Source organism: Pseudophryne corroboree, chromosome 3 (assembly GCF_028390025.1).
Source record: "Pseudophryne corroboree isolate aPseCor3 chromosome 3, aPseCor3.hap2, whole genome shotgun sequence".
NCBI lineage: Eukaryota > Metazoa > Chordata > Amphibia > Anura > Myobatrachidae > Pseudophryne > Pseudophryne corroboree.
In genome coordinates this window covers 217829629-217855375 of record NC_086446.1, presented here as the reverse complement: position 1 = coordinate 217855375, position 25747 = coordinate 217829629, and the positions used below count along the sequence as shown (strand labels likewise).

Genomic DNA, 25747 nt, shown 5'->3' with positions numbered 1-25747 from the left:
CCACCCCTTACCAACTCTCTGTAAGGAGAGCTTCAGCACTGACTGCTGTAGAAATGAAAGCAGGCAGCGCTGGGGAAGCAGAGAATGAATCTCCCATGTTGTGCGTCCAGTCCTCCCTTTTGCTATGTGGCATGTGCCCTCGTGGTGTTCCAGTGCAGCAAATCTTACGGCAGTGAGTGCTGGGCAACCCACGTGTGACCGTGCGACTGACCCCCCTCTGTCTGTGTGGGGTTCAGAAGTGGGTGAAGTTGGTCTTCAGATATTGGAGCCGGCCAGCGGCCATTGTTGAGGACAGGAGGTGAGGGAACAGGACGTAAGTTAAGTGTGTACACTGATGGTCGAACAGACCCCCTCCCCCAACCATCCCATGGAGCTGGAGATGTGAGAGTTGCTCTGAGCTAGCCTGAAGAAATGCTAAGTGAGTCACAGATGTAAGTGTGGACTCAGAGCGCATGCACATATAAACAAAAGTGCGAAAACATTTATTTTAGTTATTTACATTATGTACCTACTTTCACATGCTGTCAGTGAGGCAGAGATGTGCTGCTGTCAGTGAGGCAGAGATGTGCTGCTGTCAGTGAGGCAGAGATGTGCTGCTGTCAGTGAGACAGAGATGTGCCAGTGTCAGTGAGGCAGAGATGTGCCGCTGTCAGTGAGGCAGAGATGTGCCGCTGTGTCAGTAAGCCAGAGATGTGCTCCTGCCAATGATGCAGGGATATGCAGCTGTCAGTGTGAGGCAGTGGTGAGGTAGTGATGTTATGCTGTCAGTGTGAGGCAGTGGTGAGGTAGTGATGTTATGCTGTCACTGTGAGGCAGTGATGTGCTGCTGTCAGTGTGAGGCAGTGATGTGTTGCTGTCAGAGGCAGTGATGTGCTGCTGTCAGTGTGAGGCGGTCATGTGGTGCTGTTAGTGAGGCAGTGCTGTGCTGCTGTCAGTGTGAGGCAGTGATGTGCTGCAGCATTAACTAAGGTGATCATTTTGATCACTGCTGAATCTACAGACAACTACTTACTTCTAATTCTCTTTTTCTCTTTGACCTCTGTGCTGCACATGTCACTGTTGACCACTCATTTATTGTATCGGTGTAAGGCACTTCTGGCATACCTACGATCAAAAAATAGCCAGAATCTAAACATACAGTATTTCAGTGTTACTGCAGGATCAGTACGAGATCCCGCTGGACGGGATCCCCGCATCCCGTTACTGCTACTCTTATAACATCCATTAGTAAATCTGATATCTTGGGCTGTGTTATTTGTAATGACATGTGCTGAGGTAAATGGCTGAGAAGGCCCAGATTTATCAAGCCTTGAAGAGTGATAATTTGCAGTGATAAAGTAGCAATCAATCAGCTCTTGTCATTTTTCAAACCCAGCCTGTAACATGACAGTTAGGAGCTGATTGGCTGGTATTTTATCACCGTGCTATTTATCACTCTCCAAGGCTTGATAAATGGGCCCCAATATATGAGCCCAAGGGTTCATGTAGGCATTATATGCAGGTGCAGCAGTATATACAGCAGTGAGTTTTCATCAGAGATGTGCAGATAAGGTAGGCAGGGAAGGCACTGCCTCACCTGTCATAGACCTTATACTCCAGAGACTATAAAAATGATTAGAATAATACAAAGTATATATTTATAATATCATCTTTGCATTTTTCATATATATATTTTTTAGTCAAAACTTTGGTGTATACTGGAGTATGGCAGGAAATACTCTGTCTCACCTCAACGCACATCACTAGTTATATAGTAAAAAAGTTACATAGTAAAAAAAAAAAAAAAGTCTTTTGGTTGTAAATTGTAACCATATTCATTGTTTTTGTCTTACAGCTTGTGACTTGATGACACAGGGGATTCTAGCCTTAGTGACTTCTACTGGTTGTGCCTCAGCAAATGCACTTCAGTCGCTGACAAATGCCATGCACATCCCACATATATTCATACAACGCAACACAGCTGTCTCACCACGAACAGTCTGTCACTTTAACCCTAGCGTGGATGGAGAGGAATACACTTTGGCTGCTAGACCATCAGTACGCCTCAATGATGTGATGTTGAAACTAGTCACTGAACTTCGATGGCAAAAATTTATTGTGTTTTATGACAGCTATTATGGTAAGTAGCTTTTGAATTTTGGTCAATTTTGCACTTGTTTGAGTATTATCCAAAAATGTAAACAATAAGGATACAATATGTCAGATATGGTGATAGAGCCATGGACTTCTACCAGTTGTATATTCTTGTGACATCCAGATGTGTCCTTTCTTATTGTTGCTTCAGTCACGCCAAATAAGCCCTCTTGGTGTGCCAGATCCCTGGCGTCTCGGCCATACTGAGCGTCTTTCTCACTAAAAGTGTGCAATCTATTTGCAGGACTACAACAACTGGGAGTGACAAAACTACATTGCTTGCTTACATTGATCGATTTGATGTGCAACTGAGTCTGACTCTGTGCAAAGGGGGTTTAGATGGGAGCAGCAATGGCTTAGCCTCACACCAAGTTCTGTTGTGCTTCGTCTGACTATGCCCGTATGTGAAACCAATTCCATTGCCATTAAGGTTGCAGCCTTGCACCTCTGGTATGAGTGGTGTTTCGACACTTCTGCAATGCAACTAAGATGCAAAATGTAAAGAAAAATATGGTGTGAAACTTCTCTCAGGGTATCTCAGTCGTGTCAGGCGACTTACGCTGTATGGCGTATGGACAACCAACAAGTGAGGACACATCTGTACCTCTGGCTATTGTTAAGACTTCAACCTACAATATTTAAGTATACCCATATAGACAGTCAGACATACATATAAAATATACAAACAGACAAACAAAACATGCACATACACGCAGTACACATATACATGCATACATACTCATATGTACACACATACATACAAATGCAAACGCACAAGGTCAGAATAGATGGATCTGTAGGTTGTTCTCTGCCACTGAACTCTAGATTTATATTTTCATCAGTTATTGTTCCTGAGGTTGTATTTTGACTGCAGGGAAAAGACAAGAGTAAAATGTTTCAAAGATGGAAGCAGTTGCTTAAGGCCATGTGTGAGAGGTAGCAAACTGGAGGGGTGACTGTATAACAAATAAAATTGATTTGTTTTTTGTCAAACTTGTCTTCTGTGAGTTCTGCTCCTGCAAAGAATACAGTGACAGTGATTTGCTTTTCTTGGTATACACTGTGCAAGTACAAATAGTTATGTTATTTATTTAGTAGCGAGAAGTGTACTGCTTACCTGATTCAGACACCTGATTCAGACAGTTATTTGCAATCGTGAACATATGTACAGTTTTGCCTGAAAAATACAACCCCTCACAAAAAACAACAACAAAAAAACAGCATTTTAGTAAACTGGTAGAGTGTAGCAACCATGATTGGTACCCGGAGCAGATTAGCATGTGGGCTGGTCTTGAAACCGAGAAGCTCCGCATTTAAGAAGCTTTGCCCACACTGTAACATTGCAAAGCTACTGTAAATCCTCCAGCAAAAAAACTATATCTACAGTATTAAAGGTGACACTAATAAATGACAACCCACTATATTTTTATGTACAAAACTGGCTATAATCCTCTTTATTAGTTCTTTGGTCCTTTCAAATAATTTTGCTAAATGGAAGACCCTAAGGTCTAACAAGCAAGTTATTTTTGATTTGTATTGCTGTCAGTTTTGATGTACTGTATGTTATTGTGAAATGTGATATACAGTAACTTGCTCTTCAACAATATATACATACACTATATCAGGCGTAACCTGTGATGTGGCTTTGACTGTATAAGTGATTGAGCGATGCATGCATCACATCATCACATCAGGAGTCCGCCTGGTAGAATGTTTAACAAGTGTCCTCAAAAACATTTTCTCATTTGCCATCCAAAATGATAGAATATATACAACATACTCCATTGGCGCACAGTAAATAATAGCCTGTAGATATTTATAATTTGAATTATTATTATTATTATTATTATTATTAGTAGTAGTAGTAGTAGTAGTAGTAGTAGTAGTATCCTTTATTTATATGATACCACAAGGAATCTGCAGTGCCCAATTACATAAACAAATAATCAAATCAGGAAAACAGTGACTTAACTATGACTTAACACAATGGGCGACCTCCCGTAATTAGCAATCAGCGCTATATTGTTGATTGCTAATTAGGGGAGATCGCCAGTGCATACACACTGGACAATATCGATTAACGATATCGTTCAGTGACATCATCCCCGCACTCCCCAAACCTGCAGCTCAATGATATAGTTAAAGTATAGCTACATGTTGGATAAATAATAATACCCGAACATGAATGACCTACGGCGCGAGCATTGTTCATCAGTCAGGCATACACACTAGATGTATGCCTAGTATCAATAGATCTATTAAGATTGTTATCGTTCCTATCATCTAGTGTTTCACCCAGAGTGTACAGGGCTTTACAGCTGAAGACAATACAGGGCAAGTACAGGCTAAATAAACATAGGTAGATGACTACACTGATAAGAAAATAAATAAAAACAAAAAATATTTAGAGGTCTATTCATAAAGCAGAGAAAAGCCCTGCTTTGCAGAAAACAGAGCTTTTCTCTGCTTCATGCTATTCATGGAGCAGGTAACTGTGGAGCATTCTTGGTAGCAACAGGCAGGTGGGTAGATGCAGGTGTGTCCCGGCCAGCAACTGCATCCAAAGACACAATTGCAGTCATGTTCCGATGGACATTCTTGCCTCCATAGGCCTGCTCAAGTGCCAGATGGTACGTCAGTGCTTGAATTATTATATATAACATATAAGCATACTCTAAATATAGCAGCAGGGCAGAGTGTATAGCTATATATGGTTTGGGGGCTATCCCCAGCACCACGCACAGCAGCCTCTCAGAACAAAGAAACCTTTCCCCACAGCCCAATAGCGTCTCCCCTCCTCCAGATCACACTGCCGGCTGCCTACCCGGATCACTCTGCCAGCTGTATCTCACCCCCTCCCCAGGAACACAGTGCTGGCTGGCTCTGCTTCTCCCCCATCCTGTGGATCACTCTGCCGGCTGTCTCTCCCTCTTCCGCCCCCAATCACAGTGCTGGCTCTCCTCTCCGGCTATTAGCTGCCGGCTGTATCACCCCCCCTCCCCGCATAACTGTGACAGCCGGCAGCCAACATGTGATATGCTCCTTTCCCTGCACTATCCTCTCCACGTGGCACAGTCAGTGGCACATCCCCCAACACTGGCAGACACGCTCCATACGGACACCCTGCAGGTGTATGAGTATGTGCTGGGGGGTAGGCGGGCCCGGGAGTCTGTCCGAACCTGAAAGCATTCAGCCAGCCTGGCCAGTGCAATTTTTATCACTCATTCAGCTGCTGTCTGTAATACAGCCCTGTTGGCCGGGCCCCCCTGAGACCTGCCAGGCCCAAAGCGGCTGCCTATGTTGCCTTGCGGTAAATCTGCTTCTGGATCTTAGGGAAGAGAGAAAGCATAACTCAACCAAAGTGTATTATATATGTTTTATAAATTACACTATGAGGCATCCTTGTATTGTGTTTTTTTACACACACACACACACACACACACACACACACACACACACACACACACACGCACACACACACACGCACACACACAGGTTTTACCTCCCCTTGTGTGTGTGTGTGTGTGTGTGTGTGTTATATATATATATATTAGAGACGTGCGGCATTTTGATTTTGGTTCTAATTTCCTGCTCGTGTTTTGGTTTTGGGTTGGTTTTGCCAAAACCACCCTTTCGTGTTTTGGTTTTGGATGATTTAAAAAAACAACAACATAAAAACAGCTAAAATCACAGAATTTGGGGGTAATTTTGATCCTACGGTATTATTAACCTCAATAACATTCTTTTCCAGCCTATTCTGAACACCTTACACCTCACTATATTGTTTTTAGGCCAAAAGGATGCACCGAGGTGGCTGTATGACTAAGCTAAGTGACACAAGTGTGCGGCACAAACACCTGGCCAATCTAGGAGTGGCACTGCAGTGGCAGACAGGATGGCAGATTTAAAAAATAGGCCTCAAATAGCACATGATGCAAAGAAGAAAAAGAGGTGCACCCTGGTTGCTGTATGACTAATCTAAGCGACACAAGTGTGTGGCACAAACACCTGGCCCATCTAGGAATGGCACTGCAGTGTCAGACAGGATGGCAGATTTAAAAAATAGGCCCCAAACAGCACATGATGCAATTGCAAAGAAGAAAAAGAAGTGCACCGAGGTTGCTGTATGACTAAGCTAAGTGACACAAACAATTGGCCCATCTAGGAGTGGCATTGCAGTGTCAGACAGGAGGGCACTTAAAAATAAAATAGTTCCCAAACAGCACATCATGCCAAGAAGTGAAAGAGGGCAATGAGGTAGCTGTATGACTAAGCTAAGCGACACAAGTGTGCGGCACAAACACCTGGCCCATCTAGGGTTGGCACTGCAGTCCCACGGCACTAATGGCGGATACCGGATGCATGTCTAATACCAGTATAGTTGTTATGGCCTCAGTAATCCGCTTTGCAACAGGGTATGTATATATATATATATATATATATATATACATACACAGCAGTATCACTGGACTGGACTTATAACCCAGTACCACTGTAATTATGTGGCAGGATCACTGGACTTATATGGCAGGATTACTGCATTTATACGGCAGGATCACTGTAATTATACGGCAGGATCACTGGAATTATACAGCAGGATCACTGGATTTATACGGCACGATCACTGGAATTATACGGCAGTACCGCTGGACATATACGGCAGTATCAGTGGTCATATACGGCAGTATCACTGGACATATACGGCAGTATCAATGGACATATACGGCAGTATCAATGGACATATATGGCAGTATCACTGGACTGTATTTATACTCCAGTACCACTGTAATTATACGGCAGGATCACTGGAATTATGCGGCCGGATCACTGGAATTATACGTCAGGATCACTGGAATTGTACGCCAGGATCACAGGAATTATACGGCAATATCACTGGAATTATGGGGGTAATTCTGAGTTGATCGCAGCAGGAACTTTGTTAGCAGTTGGGCAAAACCATGTGCACTGCAGGGGAGGCAGATATAACATGTGCAGAGAGAGTTAGATTTAGGTGTGGTGTGTTCAATCTACAATCTAAATTGCAGTGTAAAAATAAAGCAGCCAGTATTTACCCTGCACAGAAACAAAATAACCCACCCAAATCTAACTCTCTCTTCACGTTATATCTGCCTCCCCTGCAGTGTATATGGTTTTGCCCAACTGCTAACAAAGTTTCTGCTGCGATCAACTCAGAATTACCCCCAATATGCCAGTAACACAGGAATTATACAGCAATATCACTGGAATTATACAGCAGTATCTCGGGAATTATACGGCAGTATCACAGGAATTATACAGCAATATCCCTAGAATTATACTGCAGTATCACGGGTATTATACGCCAGTATCACAGAAATTATACGGCAATATCACTAGAATTATATGGCAGTATTACGGGAATTATATACGGCAGTATCACGGGAATTATATGCCAGTATTACAGGAATTATATGGCAATATCACTGGGATTATACACCAGTATCGCGGGAATTATACAGCAATATCACTGAAATTATACGTCAGTATCACGGGAATTATACGGCAATATCACTGGAATTATATGGTAGTATCACAAAATTATACGCCCGTATCACAGGAATTATACGCAAGTATCACGGGAATTATACGCCAGTAACACTGGATATATGGCAGCAGAGGACACCACCACTGTGACTGGTCACTGGACTGATGCTGCACAAGACACTACCTCTGGTCTGATGCAAGACAACACAGCAAAACTGCAAGGGACTTATACAGCAGCACTGGGGACATATAGCAGCAGAGGACACCATCACTGTGACTGCCTGGACTGATGCAGCATAAGACACTACACTGGACTGAGCAGCAAAAGACAGCACTGGAATCGCCACCCTACTTTCCCGCCCACACAGACACTGAGGACGGAGACACGTCCTCTCACTACACTCTCCGAGACTGGAGTTAAATGGCGGCGACATGCTTGTCCTTACATGGAATCCAATCCCCGCGAGAATCTAACAGCGGGATGATGACGTTTTCTGGTTTCCAAGTCAGGCGGGAAAACCTGAGCCTGACTCGGATCCGGACTCGGGTAGGGAGGTTCGGTAGGGTTCGGATCTCAGGGATCCGAACCCGCTCATCTCTAATATATGTGTGTGTGTGTATAGATATGTGTGTATTGTATGTAGTCTATCTGTGATTTAAGTCAGTACAACTGGGCTACACAATACAAACAGATACTAGTATATACTGTAGATAAATATAGTGGTGTTAAATGCCTGTCAAGTACTTGATAATTTGGGAAGTTGATCACTGAATAATGTACCTTTATAGACTTTTTTCATATATTTACTGTAATGTCATATTACTGGGGTGGTCTCTGCCATGTGTGTTCATCAGTTCTGTAAAAGCAGCATAAAGTGGAAAAACAAATTACAACAGACACTTCTGCCACAGCTGTTATTCAGAGTTCAAATTTATTACATTACAAATTGTGTAAAATGTGGACATTTGATAAAGAAATAAGATATTTAAGTGATTCATGTGCATGCAGGAGGGAAAACATCTAGTGTGACTATTTCTTCTCTCTTTATCACTTTGGTGCTTGAGATTAATTGTCTGTCCTCTGTCACTAAACCAACTCCCTTGCTTGAGCTGGCACAATAACAGAGATGTCCTGAGTTCTAGCCTTAAACCATACAGACCCAAGGATGATAGATAGTCTCATTATCAGAAGGTATTCCTGCCTCTCTTGGGATCCTATAAAACACTGTCCATGTGACTAAAATCACCATCTTTCTGCACTGTGGGTGGTGGTCCCAACAGGCACACTACATGAGGGCCATTCATCTCTTGTGACTCATCTAGTTTTCAACATGCAGTATATATATATATATATATATATATATATATGTAATTTATGTATTGCAGATAAATTAAGCAGCACTTTATTGAGAATGTTCAGTCATTCACATCAGTCTGTGCTGCAATAGAGCTTACAGTCCAAATCTCATGCCGCTTGAACACAACATACTACTATGTCAGAATTTAACAGTATGCTTTTGGAGTGTGGGAGGAAACCGGAACATTCAAAGGAAATGCATCCAAACACGTGGAGAACATATATACTACACACCAATAGATGTCAATGCTGTGAAATAGCAAAGCTACCACTATGAAAATGTGCTGCCCAAGTTGATCATCTGTTAAGTGCATCCAATGATTGTACATGGTTATCCAGCCTTCTTGGAGAGTGGGCTACCCTCCTGCATCCCACCAATTCTCAGTGTAGTGGGTGGGGGTGTGTTGTTGTATTTTGGTATAAATCATGTCATCACAGCACTGCCCCGCAATATAATGTTGCAGTTTCCGGCATTAAGACATTGGTACACAGTGACATGATTCGCATTGCCCTACAGGGGGGTACTCACGGAGAGATCGCTGCTTAAAATCTAAGCAATCTGACTAGATTGCTTAGATTTCAAACTGTGATCTCTCCGTGTGTACCCCTCACAGCAATAGTGATGCGCAGCCTCGCGCATCGCTATCGCTTCAATCTAGCAGGTCGCTCATTTCACCCGCTGGCCCCCCTCGTCTCCCCCCGCACGCTCAGCACACATCGCGCTGTGCTGAGTGGGGGGAGAGATGTGTGCTGAGCGGTTCGCTCAGCACTCATCTCTCCCCAAATCGGGCTGTGAATACCCCTCATACTGTACCTGTACCTACCCTTCCCAGATTTCCCAGAGGCATTATCAGAAAACATGGTATCGCAGTAGAACCATTTAAATGCTGATTTATAATACTGTAATTAATTTTTCAGGGAGTAGAAATGGATAATAATCTACAAAAAACAAACAAAAACAAATATATGATAGCTGCTTTCAGAACAATGGGTGATTAACCTCTCTTATGCCAGTGCACTTGTCTCTAATCAGAGAGCCTTCATCAAATTGCCATCATATGATTAGACCTTGCTCTACATCGGCATCATAGATATTAGCTAAGTGCAGTAAATGCCATATTTATAGGATAAAAAATGGATAACTGCAAATCAAAATGAAAGTTTGTACATTAGTCATTATGTATGCTGCATAGCGCTATATATTCGGTTGGAAAGAGTTTTCATACACCAGTGTAAAATGATATGTCAGCCAATGCGGGAAATTCAAATGTTTGAAAAGTCGGTTGGGTGTCTGTTTTTTCCTATCTATTAGAAAAAAGCAGACACCCAACTGACTTTTCAAACATTTGAATTCCCCCCAATATGTCTGCAATTTATCCCTTTTTCTTATGGTTGTACCCCCATGCTACCGTTTATATGTTTTTGTGACCCCAAGTTTTGTAAACAATAAAATTTCACATGACAAAAGAAAATTTTATTAATACACACATTTAGGGGAGAACTCAAATGATTTTTGCATGCTGTCAAGTAGCGGCCAATCGACAGCTCTTCAATTGTTAGCCCGATCAGAAGCAAGTGCCGCCTTTAATTTCTGCACACATCCTCCTTTTGGGCTTTTGGACCCCAAAATGGCATTTTCCTTGTTGCGCCAAGTATTTCAGATGGGTTTAGCCGTTTTTTAGGCTAAATGTAATGCATTTGGTGAGCGATAAATAATTTGCACCCAAAAATAATTGACTGAGCACCGTTGGGTGCCCATTACTTATCAGCGTGGAAAATGCAATTGAATCCTCTCCTTTAGAAGTGTTATTGCTAGCTTTCAAGTCTTGTTAATAAAAAACAAATGCACAAAATGCAATTGAATACTCCCCTTAGAAGTGTTATTGCTAGCTTTCAATTCTCGTTAATAAAAAACATATGCACAAAGGGGGTCAATCCGACCCGTTTGCACACTGCTGTGTTTTTCACAGTGGTGAGAATGGGTCGGTTCTGCGCATGTGCGGCGGCCGCAATGCACAGGCGCGTCATTGCCCAGCGATGGCTGTCGCTGGACAATGACAAGAAGAAAAATAAGAAAGCGATCGCTGCCGCGATTGCAAGAAGTTTGAAAGCAGGAAGGCGTTCCGGGGCGGCAACTCACCATTTTCTGGGAGTAGTGAGTCCAATGCAGGCGTGTCAAGGCATTTGCAGGGCAGGTGTCTGACATCAATTCCGGGACCCGACAGGCTGTAGTCATCGCAGTGGGTGAGCAAGTTGAAAGCTACTCAGAAACTGCACAAAATGTTTTTGCATAGAATGGCTGCACAAGCGTTCGCAGCCTTGTTATGCAAAAAATCCCACCCCCATAGGCGGCGTCTAGTTGATCGCACGGGCAGCAAAAAGTTGCTACATGCGATCAACTCAGAATGACCCCCAAAATGCAATTGAATACTTACCTTAGAAGTGTTATTGCTAGCTTTCAAATCTCGTTAATAAAAAACAAATGCACAATATTCTGTTTGGTCTTGTTTTTACAAGCCCAAGAATGATGACAAACACTCTATGGTGGTCATTCCGAGTTGTTCACTCGCTAGCTGCTTTTAGCAGCATTGCAAATGCTAGGCCGCCGCCCTCTGGGAGTGTATCTTAGTTTAGCAGAATAGCGAACGAAAGATTAGCAGAACTGCTACTAAATAATTCCTTGCAGTTTCTAAGTAGCTCCAGACCTACTCCTAGATTGCGATCACCTCAGTCCATTTAGTTCTGGGTTTGACGTCACAAACACGTCCTGCGTTCGGCCAGCCACTCCTGCGTTTTTCCCTGGCATGCCTGCGTTTTTTTAGCACACTCCCGGAAAACACTCAGTTACCTCCCAGAAAAAAACACTTCCTGTCAATCACACTACGATCACTCGAGCGTGGAAAGAACGTTGCTCGAGCTTGTGTAAATCTACTAAGTTTTGTGTTAAAATACTTAGAGCATGCGCATTTTCCACCTAATCGCTCCGTTGCGAAAAACGGCAACGAGCTAACAACTCGGAATGACCACCTGTATGAACATTTGTCAGCATTGGGTGGCAGTTTGATGAAAGCTGCCTCTGACTACTGTCAAGCACATTGGCAGGAAGGGTGAGATCACCTATTGGGCAAAATGACTTACCCATATACTTGTGTATTTAACTCTTTCTAAGTAAATGGTGTCATAACAAAATTTTGCAATACATTTGTCTAGATAAATTATGATGTTGTTGAAATAGAATTGTAGTTTGCAATAGACCCACACCAGAAAGCTGTTAAATAAGTTGCTATCATGACAGTTAGTATTTCAATGAAATAATCATAATCTTCTGAAAGTGATGGACAGAGGTTGAGATGCTCATTTTATAGAGAGCGGTAAGAATTCTAATTTTGTCTCCTGTTGTACTGGCAAATTCTGAACCTGTCGCATTTAATCATTTAAATTATTTTATTATGTTAAATCCGTTTAGTTTTTACTCTCAAAAAATATGTCCATTTCTACAAGGTTAGATTTGTTTTCAAAACCGTTCCATAATACATTAGTTATATATACATATTTTATTTAGAATGAAATAGAGATCAAAAACAAAGCCTCTGGATTCCATTTTGTCACATCATATCAGATGTTTGGTTTGTCTCCCTTTTTTTAAACAGATTGTGACACGAAATGCTATTACATGGAGCGAAAAATTGCTAACTGCAAATGGCACGAGACTGACTCAGACTGAGTTATATTCAGGTTTTGTCAGAACTGTGGGTATCAAAGTCAGTCATTCCTTAGATAGCATTGAGCTACGACTCTATGGCAGCAAAGGTGACTTTAATATGTAATCCATTTTTAAAGTCTTGACACTGAGGCAGATATTAATTTAATGACCATCTGACCCGCTATGCTGCTAAAATGGGAATTTTATGCATTTTCTGGGAAAATTGTATGCATTTTTCTTAATGAGGGAATAAAAATATGATCTATAAAGTACAGTATTAACACATTCAAAGTAAAAGCGTATATGAAGGTCAAGGTGGTTTGGATGGAATATATAAAAGGCTTTGGCAAGTTTTAAAGTAAAAAATGTGACAAAAAAAAACCCAAAACATTTTTTTTTAAGATTGCTTCAGTTGCCAAAACATTGTGGCCCAGATTTATGAAGCCTTGGATAAAGTACTAATCAATCAGCTTCTAACTGCCATGTTTGAAAAATGACAGTTATGAGCTGATTGGTTGGTAATTTTCATAGTGCAATTTATCCCTCCCCAAGGCTTAATAAATCTGGGCCTAAATTCCATCAGAGTAAAGGGGGGTACACACGGGGAGATCTGACTAGATTGCTTAGATTTTAAGCACGGATCTGCCATGTGTATGCCCCCCAGCGATAGCGATGCGCGGCCCCATGCATCGAAATCGCTGGTGCTAGATTGAGCCTGCCAAAACGCGTCCGAATCCAAAACACGGCAGCGGAACCGAATCCAAAACCAAAGCACAAAACCCGAAAAATTTCCGGTGCACATCTCTAGTTATGACAACTTAGCTACAGTATTTTCTGCGTTTATAAAAATGTAGTGGTGTCAAGCTGATCCATAGTTGCTGGGTTGTGTTGTTGAGTTTTTCTCTGTCATTCCATTTAGCTTCGCCACAAAGTGCAAGGTGGTGCCGTGTGTGCTATGCCATTTATCACAAACAATGAAAGACACATTAACAACTATTTTTCATTATAAAAGGAAAAGAAAAGTGAAAGGAGAAAAACAGAGTTGCAGGTTGTTGCTGTTGTTACTCACACTTGTGTGACTCAGGGTTCATATTTATAGGAATATGCATACTGGGAGACAACATGCATTATTGGACGGTCACAGTAAGGAGATATCTACCCTCAGTAATGTCTTGCGTGGTGCAAAAGACGTCTTTCACCTCTTCTCACACTTTTGTTGAGGTAATTTGTTGCGCTTGTCACAATAGCAATGATTTTGTTTATGTGATACCCACACAAATTATACCCCATTTTTTTCACAATACTTTATATTTTTCAGAAAATACAATCCATCTTTTTACTGATACATCAACAAGGGATGCCGTTAATTTGCCAGCTTTTGGGATCCCGGCGGTCAAGATACCGATGCTGGAATCCCTACAGCTGACAATGCCGACGGCCCGAATCCTGCCGCACAGGGGCTATTCCCACTCGTGGATGTCGGCTGGCATCCCGGCCGCCAGTAAATCATACTGATTCCATTAACAAATATGGTGGTCATTCCGAGTTGTTCGCTCGTTGCCGATTTTCGCTATGCTGCGATATGCTGCTATCTGCGCATGCGCATGTTACGCAGAGTGCATGCGCTAAGTTATTTAACACAAAACTTAGTAGATTTGCTGGTGTTCGAGCGACGATTTTCACTCTCAGTGCTAATCGGTGAATGATTGACAGGAAAGGGGCGTTTCTGAGTGTTTTCCGGGAGTGTGCTAAAAAACGCAGGCATGTCAGGGAAAAACGTGGGAGTGTCTGGAGAAACGGGGGAGTGGCTGGCCGAACGCAGGGCGTGTTTGTGACGTCAAACCAGGAATTAAACGGACTGAGCTGATCGCAATCTGTGAGTAGGTCTGGAGCTACTCAGAAACTGCAAATAATTATTTAGTAGCAAATCTGCTAATATTTCGTTCGCTATTCTGCTATGCTAAGATACACTCCCAGAGGGCGGCGGCCTAGCGTGTGCAATGCTGCTAAAAGCAGCTAGCGAGCGAACAACTCGGAATGAGGGCCTATATCCCAAATGGCCAGAAAAGTATATATGTTTTTTTTTTTATTAGAAATTCAAGAAATGGAACCTAAAGCAAACATGATATTTATTTTGTCTTATAAGCACCACAAATAAATACTTTGTGGTTCTTGTTTTGCCGATAACCATGGAACAGGATTCTATGAGTAGTTTTTGATACAAAAAAAGATCCACAGTTGAAATTTTTTTTTTCTCTCAATATAAATGCTGCCTACTGTATGTGTAGGAAGAATATTGAAGCCCAGAAGGACTACAATTTTATAAACTAGATAAAATAATGTATTGAATTAGGGACCACTGTTTTATTTGAATGAAGATGGGGAGATTCTGTGTGGGCGCGCCCATGTGTGTGCATGCCAGTACAGGGAAGACAAAGAACAATGTGCCCTTCTCCCATTTTTGGTAAACTATATTTTTCATTAGCACTGGACGACATTCAATGGAGCAGATGTATTAAGCCTGGAGACGGCATAAGGAAGTGATAAACCAGTGATAAGTACAAGGTGATAAACGCACTAGCCAATCAGCTACTACCTGCTAATTTACATATTGGTGTTGATTGGCTAGTGCGTTTATCACCTTGCACTTATCACTGATTTATCACTTCCTTATGCCTTCTCCAGGTAATACATCTGCCACATTGTGTGGGGATCACAGGTGCAAGTCCGCAGCTCTTATGCTACAGAGTCACAACAAGAACATTGCTTTAATAATTACATGCATCATACCACCCAACTGTCCCAATTTTCGCGGGACAGTCCAGTTTTTTGGGGACTGTCCCGCTGTCCCACTCGCGGGCCACAGTGTCCTGCGGTGGGGGAGGTCAGTTGGGAGGCTCTTTCAATCGCTGCTCTGCTTAGCAGAGCAGCGGTGAATAGACGCTGTGCGCATGCGCACAGCGTCTATTCAGTGGAGTCAGAGGGAGAGGGAGCATGCCAGCTGCTCACAGAGCGCTGGGCATGCCCCCTCAGTGACAAAAACGGGGGCGTGGCTCGCGATCGCGGGTCCTCCCGCGAAGACATGCCCCCTTTTCCATAGGCCATGCCCCCTTCTCGGGAGCGCGCACAGCTTCGCCGCGCGAGTATCCCTGCTACACAAGTACAGAAGGTTGGGAGGTATGCATGCATATTGGCATCATTTTATGTCACAGGGAAAGTAATGAGTAAACAGATCTTTTCATTGTTCTTTTATGTAGTCACTTTTCCACCGCAACAGGTGGATGATATCTTTGACGGGATCTGCAGTTTTGTATTTAGTGTGGAGCTAGCAATAAAAATGTTGGACCCCTATAGAAATAGGCAGGGCTTAAAGTGGTCCTGGAGAGGTGGTGGACTCATTTACTCCACCACCTACCCCACCACCCTCACATTAAGCATTGCCAGTGCTGGTGTTTCGGCACCCCCCTGCAAACTATAAATTAGTGCCCTCCTTTCAATACTTTATAAAGGGACAGTGATCTCACAAAGAAGCAGTATGGTCACACAATAGTACCCCCAATTCAAATTACACCGCACAGTAGCACAATCTTATTCACATTACACTGCATGTAGTGCCCCTGATTCATATTACACTACATATTAATTCCCCTTATTATAGTTGCATTACTCAGTAGTGCCCTTTATTCACATTGTGCTACACAATGGTGCCCTTTATACACGTTATGCCACACAGTAGTGACCCTTATACACAATTCCCACAGTAGTAGTGTCCCTCACACATAATGCCCACAGAAGTGTCCCTTATACACATCTCTGCCTCCAGCAGCTCACTGCCTGTGTCTCCCCAGCAGCTCAATATCTTGTCTCCCTCCAGGAGTTTCCCTGCCTCTCTTGTCTCTTCAGCCCCCTCTCATCTTGTCTTCAAGATGCACAGAGTCAGAGCCTGCTCCTTTTCATGGCTCCTCTTCACTTTAGCAGCAGTGACAACATGACATCACGTACGGCATGCCAGAAAAGGAAGCCCCTGGGGAGGGGATGAATGCTGTCCAACAGACACAGCGTGCGTGAGTACCAGGAGGTGTGGGTTGTAGATGGAGGGGGAATATGGAGCCACCAGGACCTGAGGAAGGGGGAGGTGGATGTAGCTTATCAGTAACAGTAGTGCTGGCTGCATCGATTGATGTAGGTGGTAGGGCAGGCTTTCTTTTGGAATTACTGTGCAGGGCAAAAAAGGAGGTGGTACTAGTTCACCTGCCATCACAGGTGTTGGAACTCAGATCCATCTCGTTCCCCCCCCCCCACACACACACTTTAACCCCTGGAAATAGAAACATATCACACCTTGCAAAAAATTTCAGGAATCCTTCACAGATGCTGCCGATGCCTCTGAAATGGCATGGCCACAACACATTGGGAATATGGCAGCCCCTCTTTGGCAACACCATGCCTTGTTGTGTCTGTTAGCGGGGAGCTTTCTTACCTTCTACTGCCTGGTCCATAACTTCATACCTGAGAAGGAGGTGCACTGACATCACAGTATGACCATCAACCAATGTGCGCTAAGCTTAGTGCAAGAGAAGAAATATATCGATAGGATGCAGTCTAGCTCTCAATATTGGACATACATAGGGGGCGAATCGGACCTGATCGCTGCTGTGCGTTTTTGCATAGCGGGCGATCAACAATAGAATGAGCATGCGTATGCACCGCAATGCGCAGAAGCTTCGGCAAACAACCACAGGTATCGCCGGTCAGCGGCAGGCTGGTGGGAAAATTCCAATCACACATCCATATGCATGCTGATTGACAGGAAGAGGCTATTTGTGGGTGGCAACCAGTGGTGCAAGTATGCGGGTACGCTCGGGTACGGAGTACCCATAAGAATTTGGCAGCGGGTACGCAGTACCACCTGCCACACACCTTGCCATTACCACAATTATAATGTGCCACAAGACAACAAGACCATGGTGCTTGGCAGCATGAAGGCTCCTCCCAGTTTGTCAGGGTTACTGGTAGAGATGAGCGGGTTCATTTATCAGAGAACCGAACCCTACCAGACTTCACGCTCTGATCCCGGTTCCGAGTCAGGCTCGGGTTTTCCCACCTGACTCGGGAACCCGAACGAGGCAAAACGTCATCATCCCGCTGTCGGATTCTCGCACGATTTGGATTCCATAAAAGGAGCCACGCGTCGCTGCCATTTTCACTCCAGTCTCAGAGAGTGTATTGAGAGGATGTGTCCTCAGTGTTCAGTGTCTGTGGGGGTGGGAAAGTGGGGTGATGAGTCTTGTGCTGTGTTGTGTTGTCCAGTCCAGTGTAGTCAGTGTATTGTGCTGCATCAGTCCAGCCAGTCACAGTGTTGGTGTCCTCTGCTGCTATATGTCCCCAGTGCTGCTGGCTTGCATTTTTGCTGTGTTGTCCTGCATTAGACCAGGGGAAGTCTCTTGTGCATCAGTCCAGTGACCATTCACAGTGGTGGTGTCCTCTGCTGCCATATATCCAGTGTAGCTGTATAAGTCCCTTTCAGTGGTGCTGTGTTGTCCTGCATTAGACCAGGGGAAGTGTCTTGTGCAGCATCAGTCCAGTGACCAGTCACAGTAATGGTGTCCTCTGCTGCCATATATCCAGTGTAGCTGTATAAGTCCCTTTCAGTGGTGCTGTGTTGTGCTGCATCAGACCAGTGGTAGTGTCCTGTCCATCAGTCATTCCAGTGACGAGGCAGTCACAGTGGTATACGCTGCTGCTATATGTCCACTGCTGCATATAATAATAACAACAACAACAACAACAACAACAACAACAAGTCTCTTACAGTGTTGTTGTGTTGTGTTGCATCAGACCAGTGGTAGTGTCCTGGCCATCAGTCATTCCAGTGACCAGGCAGTCACAGTGGTATACGTTGCTACTATACAGTATGTCCACTGCTGACATATAATAATAATAATAATAACAACAACAACAACAACAACAACAACAAGTCCCTCACAGTGTTGCTGTGTTGTCCTTCATCAGACCAGTGGTAGTGTCCTGGGCATCAGTCAGTCCAGTGACCATTCAACAGTGGTGGTGTCATCTGCTGCCATATGCCCAGTGCTGCTGTATAATTATTTGTGTTGTCCTGCATCAGAATAGTTCTAGTGTCCTGTGCATCAGTCAGTCCAATGACCATTCTCAGTGGTGGTGTCCTCTGCTGCCAAATGTCCACTGCTGCTGTATAATAATAATAATAATAATAACAATAACAACCACAAGTCCCTCACAGTGTTGCTGTGTTGTGCTGCATCAAACCAGTGGTAGTGTCTTGGCCATCAGTCATTCCAGTGACCAGGCAGTCACAGTGGTATACGCTGCTGCTATATGTCCACTGCTGCCGTATTCTAATAATAATAAAAACAACTAGTCCCTTACAGTGTAGCTGCATCAGACCAGTGGTAGTGTCCTGGCCATCAGCCATCAGTCATGCCTGTGCCGCATATTGTGTTATATAACTCCAGGAACATAATGGAGAACAAAAATTTGGAAGATAAAATAGGGAAAGATCAAGAACCACTACCTCCTAATGCTAAAGCTGCTGCCACTAGCCATGACATAGATGATGAAATGCCATCAACTTCATCTGCCAAGGCCGATGCTTAATGTGATAGTAGAGGGCATGTAAAATCCAAAAAGCCAAAGTTCAGTAAAAAGACCCAAAAAAATTAATTGAAATGGTCTGAGAAACGTAAACTTGCCAATATGCTATTTACGACACTGAGTGGCAAGGAACGGCTGAGGCCCTGGCCTATGTTCATGACTAGTGGTTCAACTTCACATGACGATGGAAGCCCTCATAACTGAGGCCTTGACACTTATGATGGTGTTAGACGTGCGTCTGGTTTCCGCCATTAGTGCAGTGGGATTTAGACAATTGATGGAGGTATTGTGTCCCTGGTACCAAATCCCATCTAGATTCCACTTCACTAGGCAGGCGATAGCGAGATTTTGCTATTTATTTCCCGTGATTTGGACGTATAATTATTAATTACAGTGATCTTGCCAATTAATTCCAGTGATTTGGACATATAATTACAGTTATTTTGCCATTTAATTCCCGTGATTTGGCCGTATAATTATTAATTCCAGTGATTTTGCCAATTAATTCCAGTGATTTGGACGTATAATTCCAATGATCTTGCCAATTAATTCCAGTGATTTGGATGTATTAATTACAGTGATTTTGCCAATTAATTCCAGTGATTGGACGTATAATTACAGTGATTTGGACGTATAATTCCAGTTGGAATTGTTTGTGTTGCGTGGCTTAGTCATACAGCTACCTCATTGCACCTCTTCGACATCTTTGCATGAGGTGCTGTTTGGGGCCTAGTTTTTGAAAAGTGCCATCCTGTGCGACACTGCCGTATGAGACCAGGGTACTGCTGTATTAGTCCTGGGGTAATGCCGTATAAGTCCACCAATTGCAGATTTTTTTTAAAGTGACTGGAGCATGCTGCAGATGCTGTCAGTGGACCGAACAATTGCGGCCCACTCTCGACATTCAGCCACTGCGTGACACTACTAGATGGGCCAGGTGGTTGTATCGCCTAGCTTAGTCATACAGCAACCTCGGTGCACCTTTTTTTCTTCGTTGCATCATGTGATGTTAGGGGCCATTTTTTGAAATCTGCCCTCCTGTCTGCCACTGCAGTGCCACGCCTAGATGGGCCAATTGTTTGTGTCGCTTGGCTTAGTCATATAACTACCTCATTGCAATTCTCTTTCTTCTTTGCATGATGTGCTGTTTGGGGACTTTTTTTTATATCTGCCCTCCTGTCTGCCACTGCAGTGCCACTCCTAGATGGGCCAGGTGTTTGTGTTGTCCACTTGTGTCGCTTAGCTTAGTCATCCAGCAACCTTGGTGCAATCTTTTGGCCTATAAACAATATTGTGAGGTGTGAGGTGTTCAGAATAGACTGGAAATGAGTGGAAATGATTGTTATTGAGCTTAATAATACTGTAGGAGCAAAATTACCCCCAAATTCTGTGATTTTAGCTGTTTTTATGTTTTTTTCAAAAATCATCCAGATCCAAAACCAAAATCAAATCACGAAAGGCTGGTTTTGGCAAAACCAAGCCAAAATCAAAACACAAAAGTGGAATTAGAACCAAAACACAAAATACGAAAAGTGCCAGCCGCACATCTCTAGTTACTGGGAGTGCGACAGTGGCTGTATTTTCCTGTTATAATGCAGGCATTACGATATATTGTTATTAAATTGGGGGCATTACTATATATTATACTGCAGGTATCAATATATATTTCTACTATACTGGAGGTAATACTATATATTTTAGCCTTGCCTCCAGATTAAAAAAAAAAGGGGGCTTTCTTGTGACCACGCTGCTAGTATCATGTTGCCACTCCCACTAGCAGCGTGTGGTCACGCCCCCTCACAACACATGACCACGCCCATTTTTTGGCACTCGGTACCACTAAGAAAATATTTCTACTTGCACCACTGGTGGTAACTGACCATTTTCAGGGAGTGTCAGGGAAAACACATGCGTTCCCAAGCATTTTTCAGGGAGGGTGTGTGACATCAGCTCCGGACCTGATCAGCCTGTTCTCATCACACTGTAGTAACTCCTGGGCTGCACACAGACTGCACATAGTGGAAAAATCATTCAATGGTGAGTGAGGTGTGAACGGATTTGCAGCTGTCCGCTGACTGAGGGATTTTTAGCAGCTCGGCGTACACATGCGATCTCACACTTGCACAGCGAATATACACTCCCCTTGGGCGTTGACTATCTGATCGCAGGACAACAATTTTAGCAGCCCAGCGATCAGGTCTGAATCACCCCCATAGTCAAAAAGGTTACAATGATGCTGCTGCAAAATCTTATGCAGGAGTATGATTTTATGGTAGTACAGATGTGTCCTTATCTAGAATCAATGCGCAATGCATCCTGAGATGCCTGGCGTGAGTGAGCTGCCGTTTCCTTGTAAACTCTGCTAGTGTAGGGCGTCTTCTTTTACCAAAAATGCAATATGACTAGGGCACACCAGAAGACTGTGCTGACTCATTTGATATGCAACATTTATACATTTGTGAGCAACAGTCTGTATGCTGTATGAAGCACAATGTAACTTGGCATGGAATAAAGCCGCGGCTGCTGCATAGTACCACTTCGTATAGAGGGTCTTATTCAGACCTGATCGCTGCTGTGCGTTTTCACACAGCAGCGATCAGGTCTGAACTGCGCATGCAACAGCGCTGCAGTGCACCGGCGCATGTCAGACAGCCGACGTCTGTCTTAGCCCTGTGATCAGGCAGAGGCGGTTGCTGGGTACGAGGGGGCAGGCCGGCCGTGTTTGGCTGCCGTTTAGGGGGCGCAGTCCAGGCAACGCAGGCATGCCCGGACCATTGGGGGGGCAGGCCATGGCGGCTGCGTGATGACACACATGGCCGCTGCGACCCGGGAAGCAAAGAGTAGCTCCATGCCAGTGCGCAGGAGCTGTGCTAGCTGGGAACTACCCCTAAAGTACAAAAGCATCGCCGCTGTGCAATGCTTTTGTACCTGTGCGTGAGGGGAGGGGGGGTGTTGGGCCTGCTATGCGGGGTGGACCAGCCCTGTGTGCTGAGCATCCCCCCGCATGTCTGAAGACTGATCGTAGATGTGCTAAATTTAGCACATCTACGATCAGGTCTGAATTAGGGTGGTCTTTCCGAGTTAATCACAGCCAGCAACTTTTAGCTGCTGCTGCGATCAATAGTCCACGCCTATGGGGGAGTGTATTTTAGCTTAGCAGGGCTGCAATCGCTTGTGCAGCCCTACTAAGCTAAAAAAATTTCAAGCAAAACTAGACTAGCCCTATACCTACTTACCCTGTGCGATGGATCCAGCGATGATGGGCCCGGCTCTGACGTTACTCCTCCGCCCTCCGTTCTCCTGGACACGCCTGTGTTTTACTCACCACTCCCCGAAAACGTCTCCAAGCGGTCCAGATCCACCCTGGAACGCCTCCTTCCTGTCAATCTTCTTAGCGGTCAGCTCTGCGACCACTTCCATCAGTAGCCGCGATGTAACCCGGCGACCTCTGTCACCTGGCAACATCGCGCACTTGCACTGCGGCCGCCGCGCATGCGCATTCTGCACCCCTTCACACCGCAGCGATAAACCGCTGTGTGCGAACGGGTTAGAATGACCCCCTAGGCCCATAGACTCAAAGACTCCGTTGCACACAGATACAAATGTTACATATCAAATTAATCAGCACAGTCTCCTGGTGCAGCCTAGTTTTACTTTTATCATATTGCAACAAAGACGCATTTTTGGTCAAATGATGCACAAATGCCCCCTCATGTGTTAAAATGCCTCATACCCCTATCCATAATAAAAAATGGTGGGACAGAAAATGGGATAATAACTTTTTGAGTGATGAACTAAGTATCTCTGCTGCATTTATTATGGTCCTGCTATTTTGTTTGGACATTTGCTCTTCCTACTCACTTGTAGGAGTTAATCTGTTTTCCCAGTTTAATCACCTGCACCTGCCTCACTGCTGTATAGTTCTGTCCCTCACCAAACACCTGCCTCACTGCTATATATAGTCCTGACCCCCACCATGCACCTGCCTCACTGCTATATAGTCCTGCCCCTCACCATGCACCTGCCTCACTGCTATATAGTCTTGCCCCTCACCATGCACCTGCCTCACTGCTATATAGTCCTGCCCCTCACCATGCACCTGCCTCACTGCTATATAGTCCTGCCCCTCACCATGGACCTGCCTCACTGCTATATAATCTTGCCCCTCACCATGCACCTGCCTCACTGCTATATATAGTCCTGCCCCTCACCATACACCTGCCTCACTGCTATATAGTCCTACCCCTCACCATGCACCTGCCTCACTGCTTTATAGTCATGCCCCTCACCATGCACCTGCCTCACTGCTATATAGTCCTGCCCCTCACCATGCACCTGTCTCACTGCTGTATAGTCCTGCCCCTCACCATGCACCTGCCTCACTGCTATATAGTCTTGCCCCTCACCATGGACCTGCCTCACTGCTATATAGTCTTGCCCCTCACCATGCACCTGTCTCACTGCTATATAGTCCTGCCCCTCACCATGCACCTGCCTCACTGCTATATATAGTCCTGACCCTCACCATGCACCTGCCTCACTGCTATATAGTCCTGCCCCTCACCATGCACCTGCCACACTGCTCTATCGTCTTGCCCCTCACCATGCACCTGCCTCACTGCTCTATAGTCCTGCCCCTCACCATACACCTGCCTCATGGCTGTATAGTCCTGCCCCTCACCATGCACCTGCCTCATGGCTGTATAGTCCTGCCCCATACCATGCACCTGCCTCACTGCTATATTGTCCTGCCCCTCACCATGCACCTGCCTCACGGCTGTATAGTCCTGCCCCCAGAGCCGGCCCTAACCAATGTGATGCCCTAGGCAAGAATTTGTCTGGTGCCCCCTAGCACCACCGCTATTTCTGCCTCTGACCCTGTACCCCTTTTCCAGCACCATCACCCCTCACCCATAGCAGTCCTCATTTTGGTGTTGCTGCCCCCTATATTTAAAATAGGAACAGTGTGCACATTCGGCGCGCAGCCCAAAGAGGGGTGTGGTTTTGCTGGCAAGGCACATGGGCACACAAAAGTACCCTTAATTCAAATTATGCCACACAGTGGTGCAACTTTATTCACATTTCATTATGCAATAGTGTCCCTTATTCACGTTACATCAAACAGTAGTACCACTTTACAATATATACGTTACTCCTCATAGTAGTTCCCTTTATTCACATTACACAACACTGAATTGCTCCTTATTCACATTACACAACTTCATAATTCTCTTTATTTACATTAGACCACACAGTAATGCGCTTTATATACATTATGGCACACATTAGTAATGCATTTATACACATAATACCACACAGTAATGCCCCCTCACACATATGACACACATTATTAATGTCCTTATAAACATAATGTGCCTTACACATTCTGCCAACCTTTATTAATGCCCTTATACACATAATGTCCCTTACACATTTGCTGCACATTATTAATGCATTTATGCACATGACACACATAATGTCTCTTATGCCGAACACTATTGCACAATCAACCTACTTGCACACAGCACTTACATGGCTGATAACACTGTGACCTCTGCCTCTGCTTGGATACAGATGTGTCCTCATACATCTTGCCTCAATACACCATGCAGCAGGAGATGCCTTGTGTGAGTCAGCTGGCAGCTCTCCTAACGTCGGGCACCTTTTTTTCTTGACAATGCATCTTATTTGCATTTCTGTATGACTAGGATGCACAAGCAGCTTCTGCTGAATAAAATGATATATGGCATGCCTATGTACTGTGTGCAACTGTGGCTGTATCTGCATACGAAATGCTACACACAGAATATAGGCATGCCGCATATCATTTTAATCAGCAGAAGCTGCTGGTGCCCCTAGGCATGCCAGATGCCCTAGGCAGTTGCCTAGTTTGCCTATGCCTAGGACCGGCTCTGCCTGCCCCTCACCATGCACCTTGCTGGTCATTGATTGTTTTTCCTTGAATGTATTTGTTTATGTTTGAGCTCACAGTCTGTCCAGCCATTCTGATCTCATTTACCTGTACCATGGATTCCAGCTCACCATTTGTCTGCATTTTCCAAGTTAAGTTTATATGTGTCTATGAAATCCTGTTAAGCCTGAAACTATTGCTTTGTTATTCAAGACTCCGCTCATCTGCATTCTTGCTGTTGTTATTCACAGTTTACCCGAATCATTTGCCTTATTCCCAAAACTCAGTTCATCTGTAGTTTCAGCAATTAAAGTTTCCTAGCCAAATTTACCTGCATTCCCCTGCCACTGCATCATCCTTGAAAATACTGTACATTTCTGAATTCACTGTAATCTGTGACTGGTGGTGATGCACTCCAGGGGTATCATAACAATCTCATGTAGAATGCTTGGATATTGTCAAGAAAATAAATGAGACATTGTCAATC

The 25747-nt window shown here is 44.2% G+C and overlaps 1 protein-coding gene across 2 annotated transcripts in view; it reads left to right on the top strand.

Annotated features, from left to right (window-relative positions):
* The window catches only part of GRID1 (glutamate ionotropic receptor delta type subunit 1), a 1444362-nt gene that overhangs the window by 375510 nt on the left and 1043105 nt on the right, over window positions 1–25747 (top strand). For both annotated transcript variants that reach the window (XM_063958815.1, XM_063958816.1), the window contains exon 3: window positions 1835–2119. In XM_063958815.1, the coding sequence (XP_063814885.1) occupies window positions 1835–2119 (285 nt within the window). The remainder of the gene's footprint in view (window positions 1–1834; window positions 2120–25747) is intronic.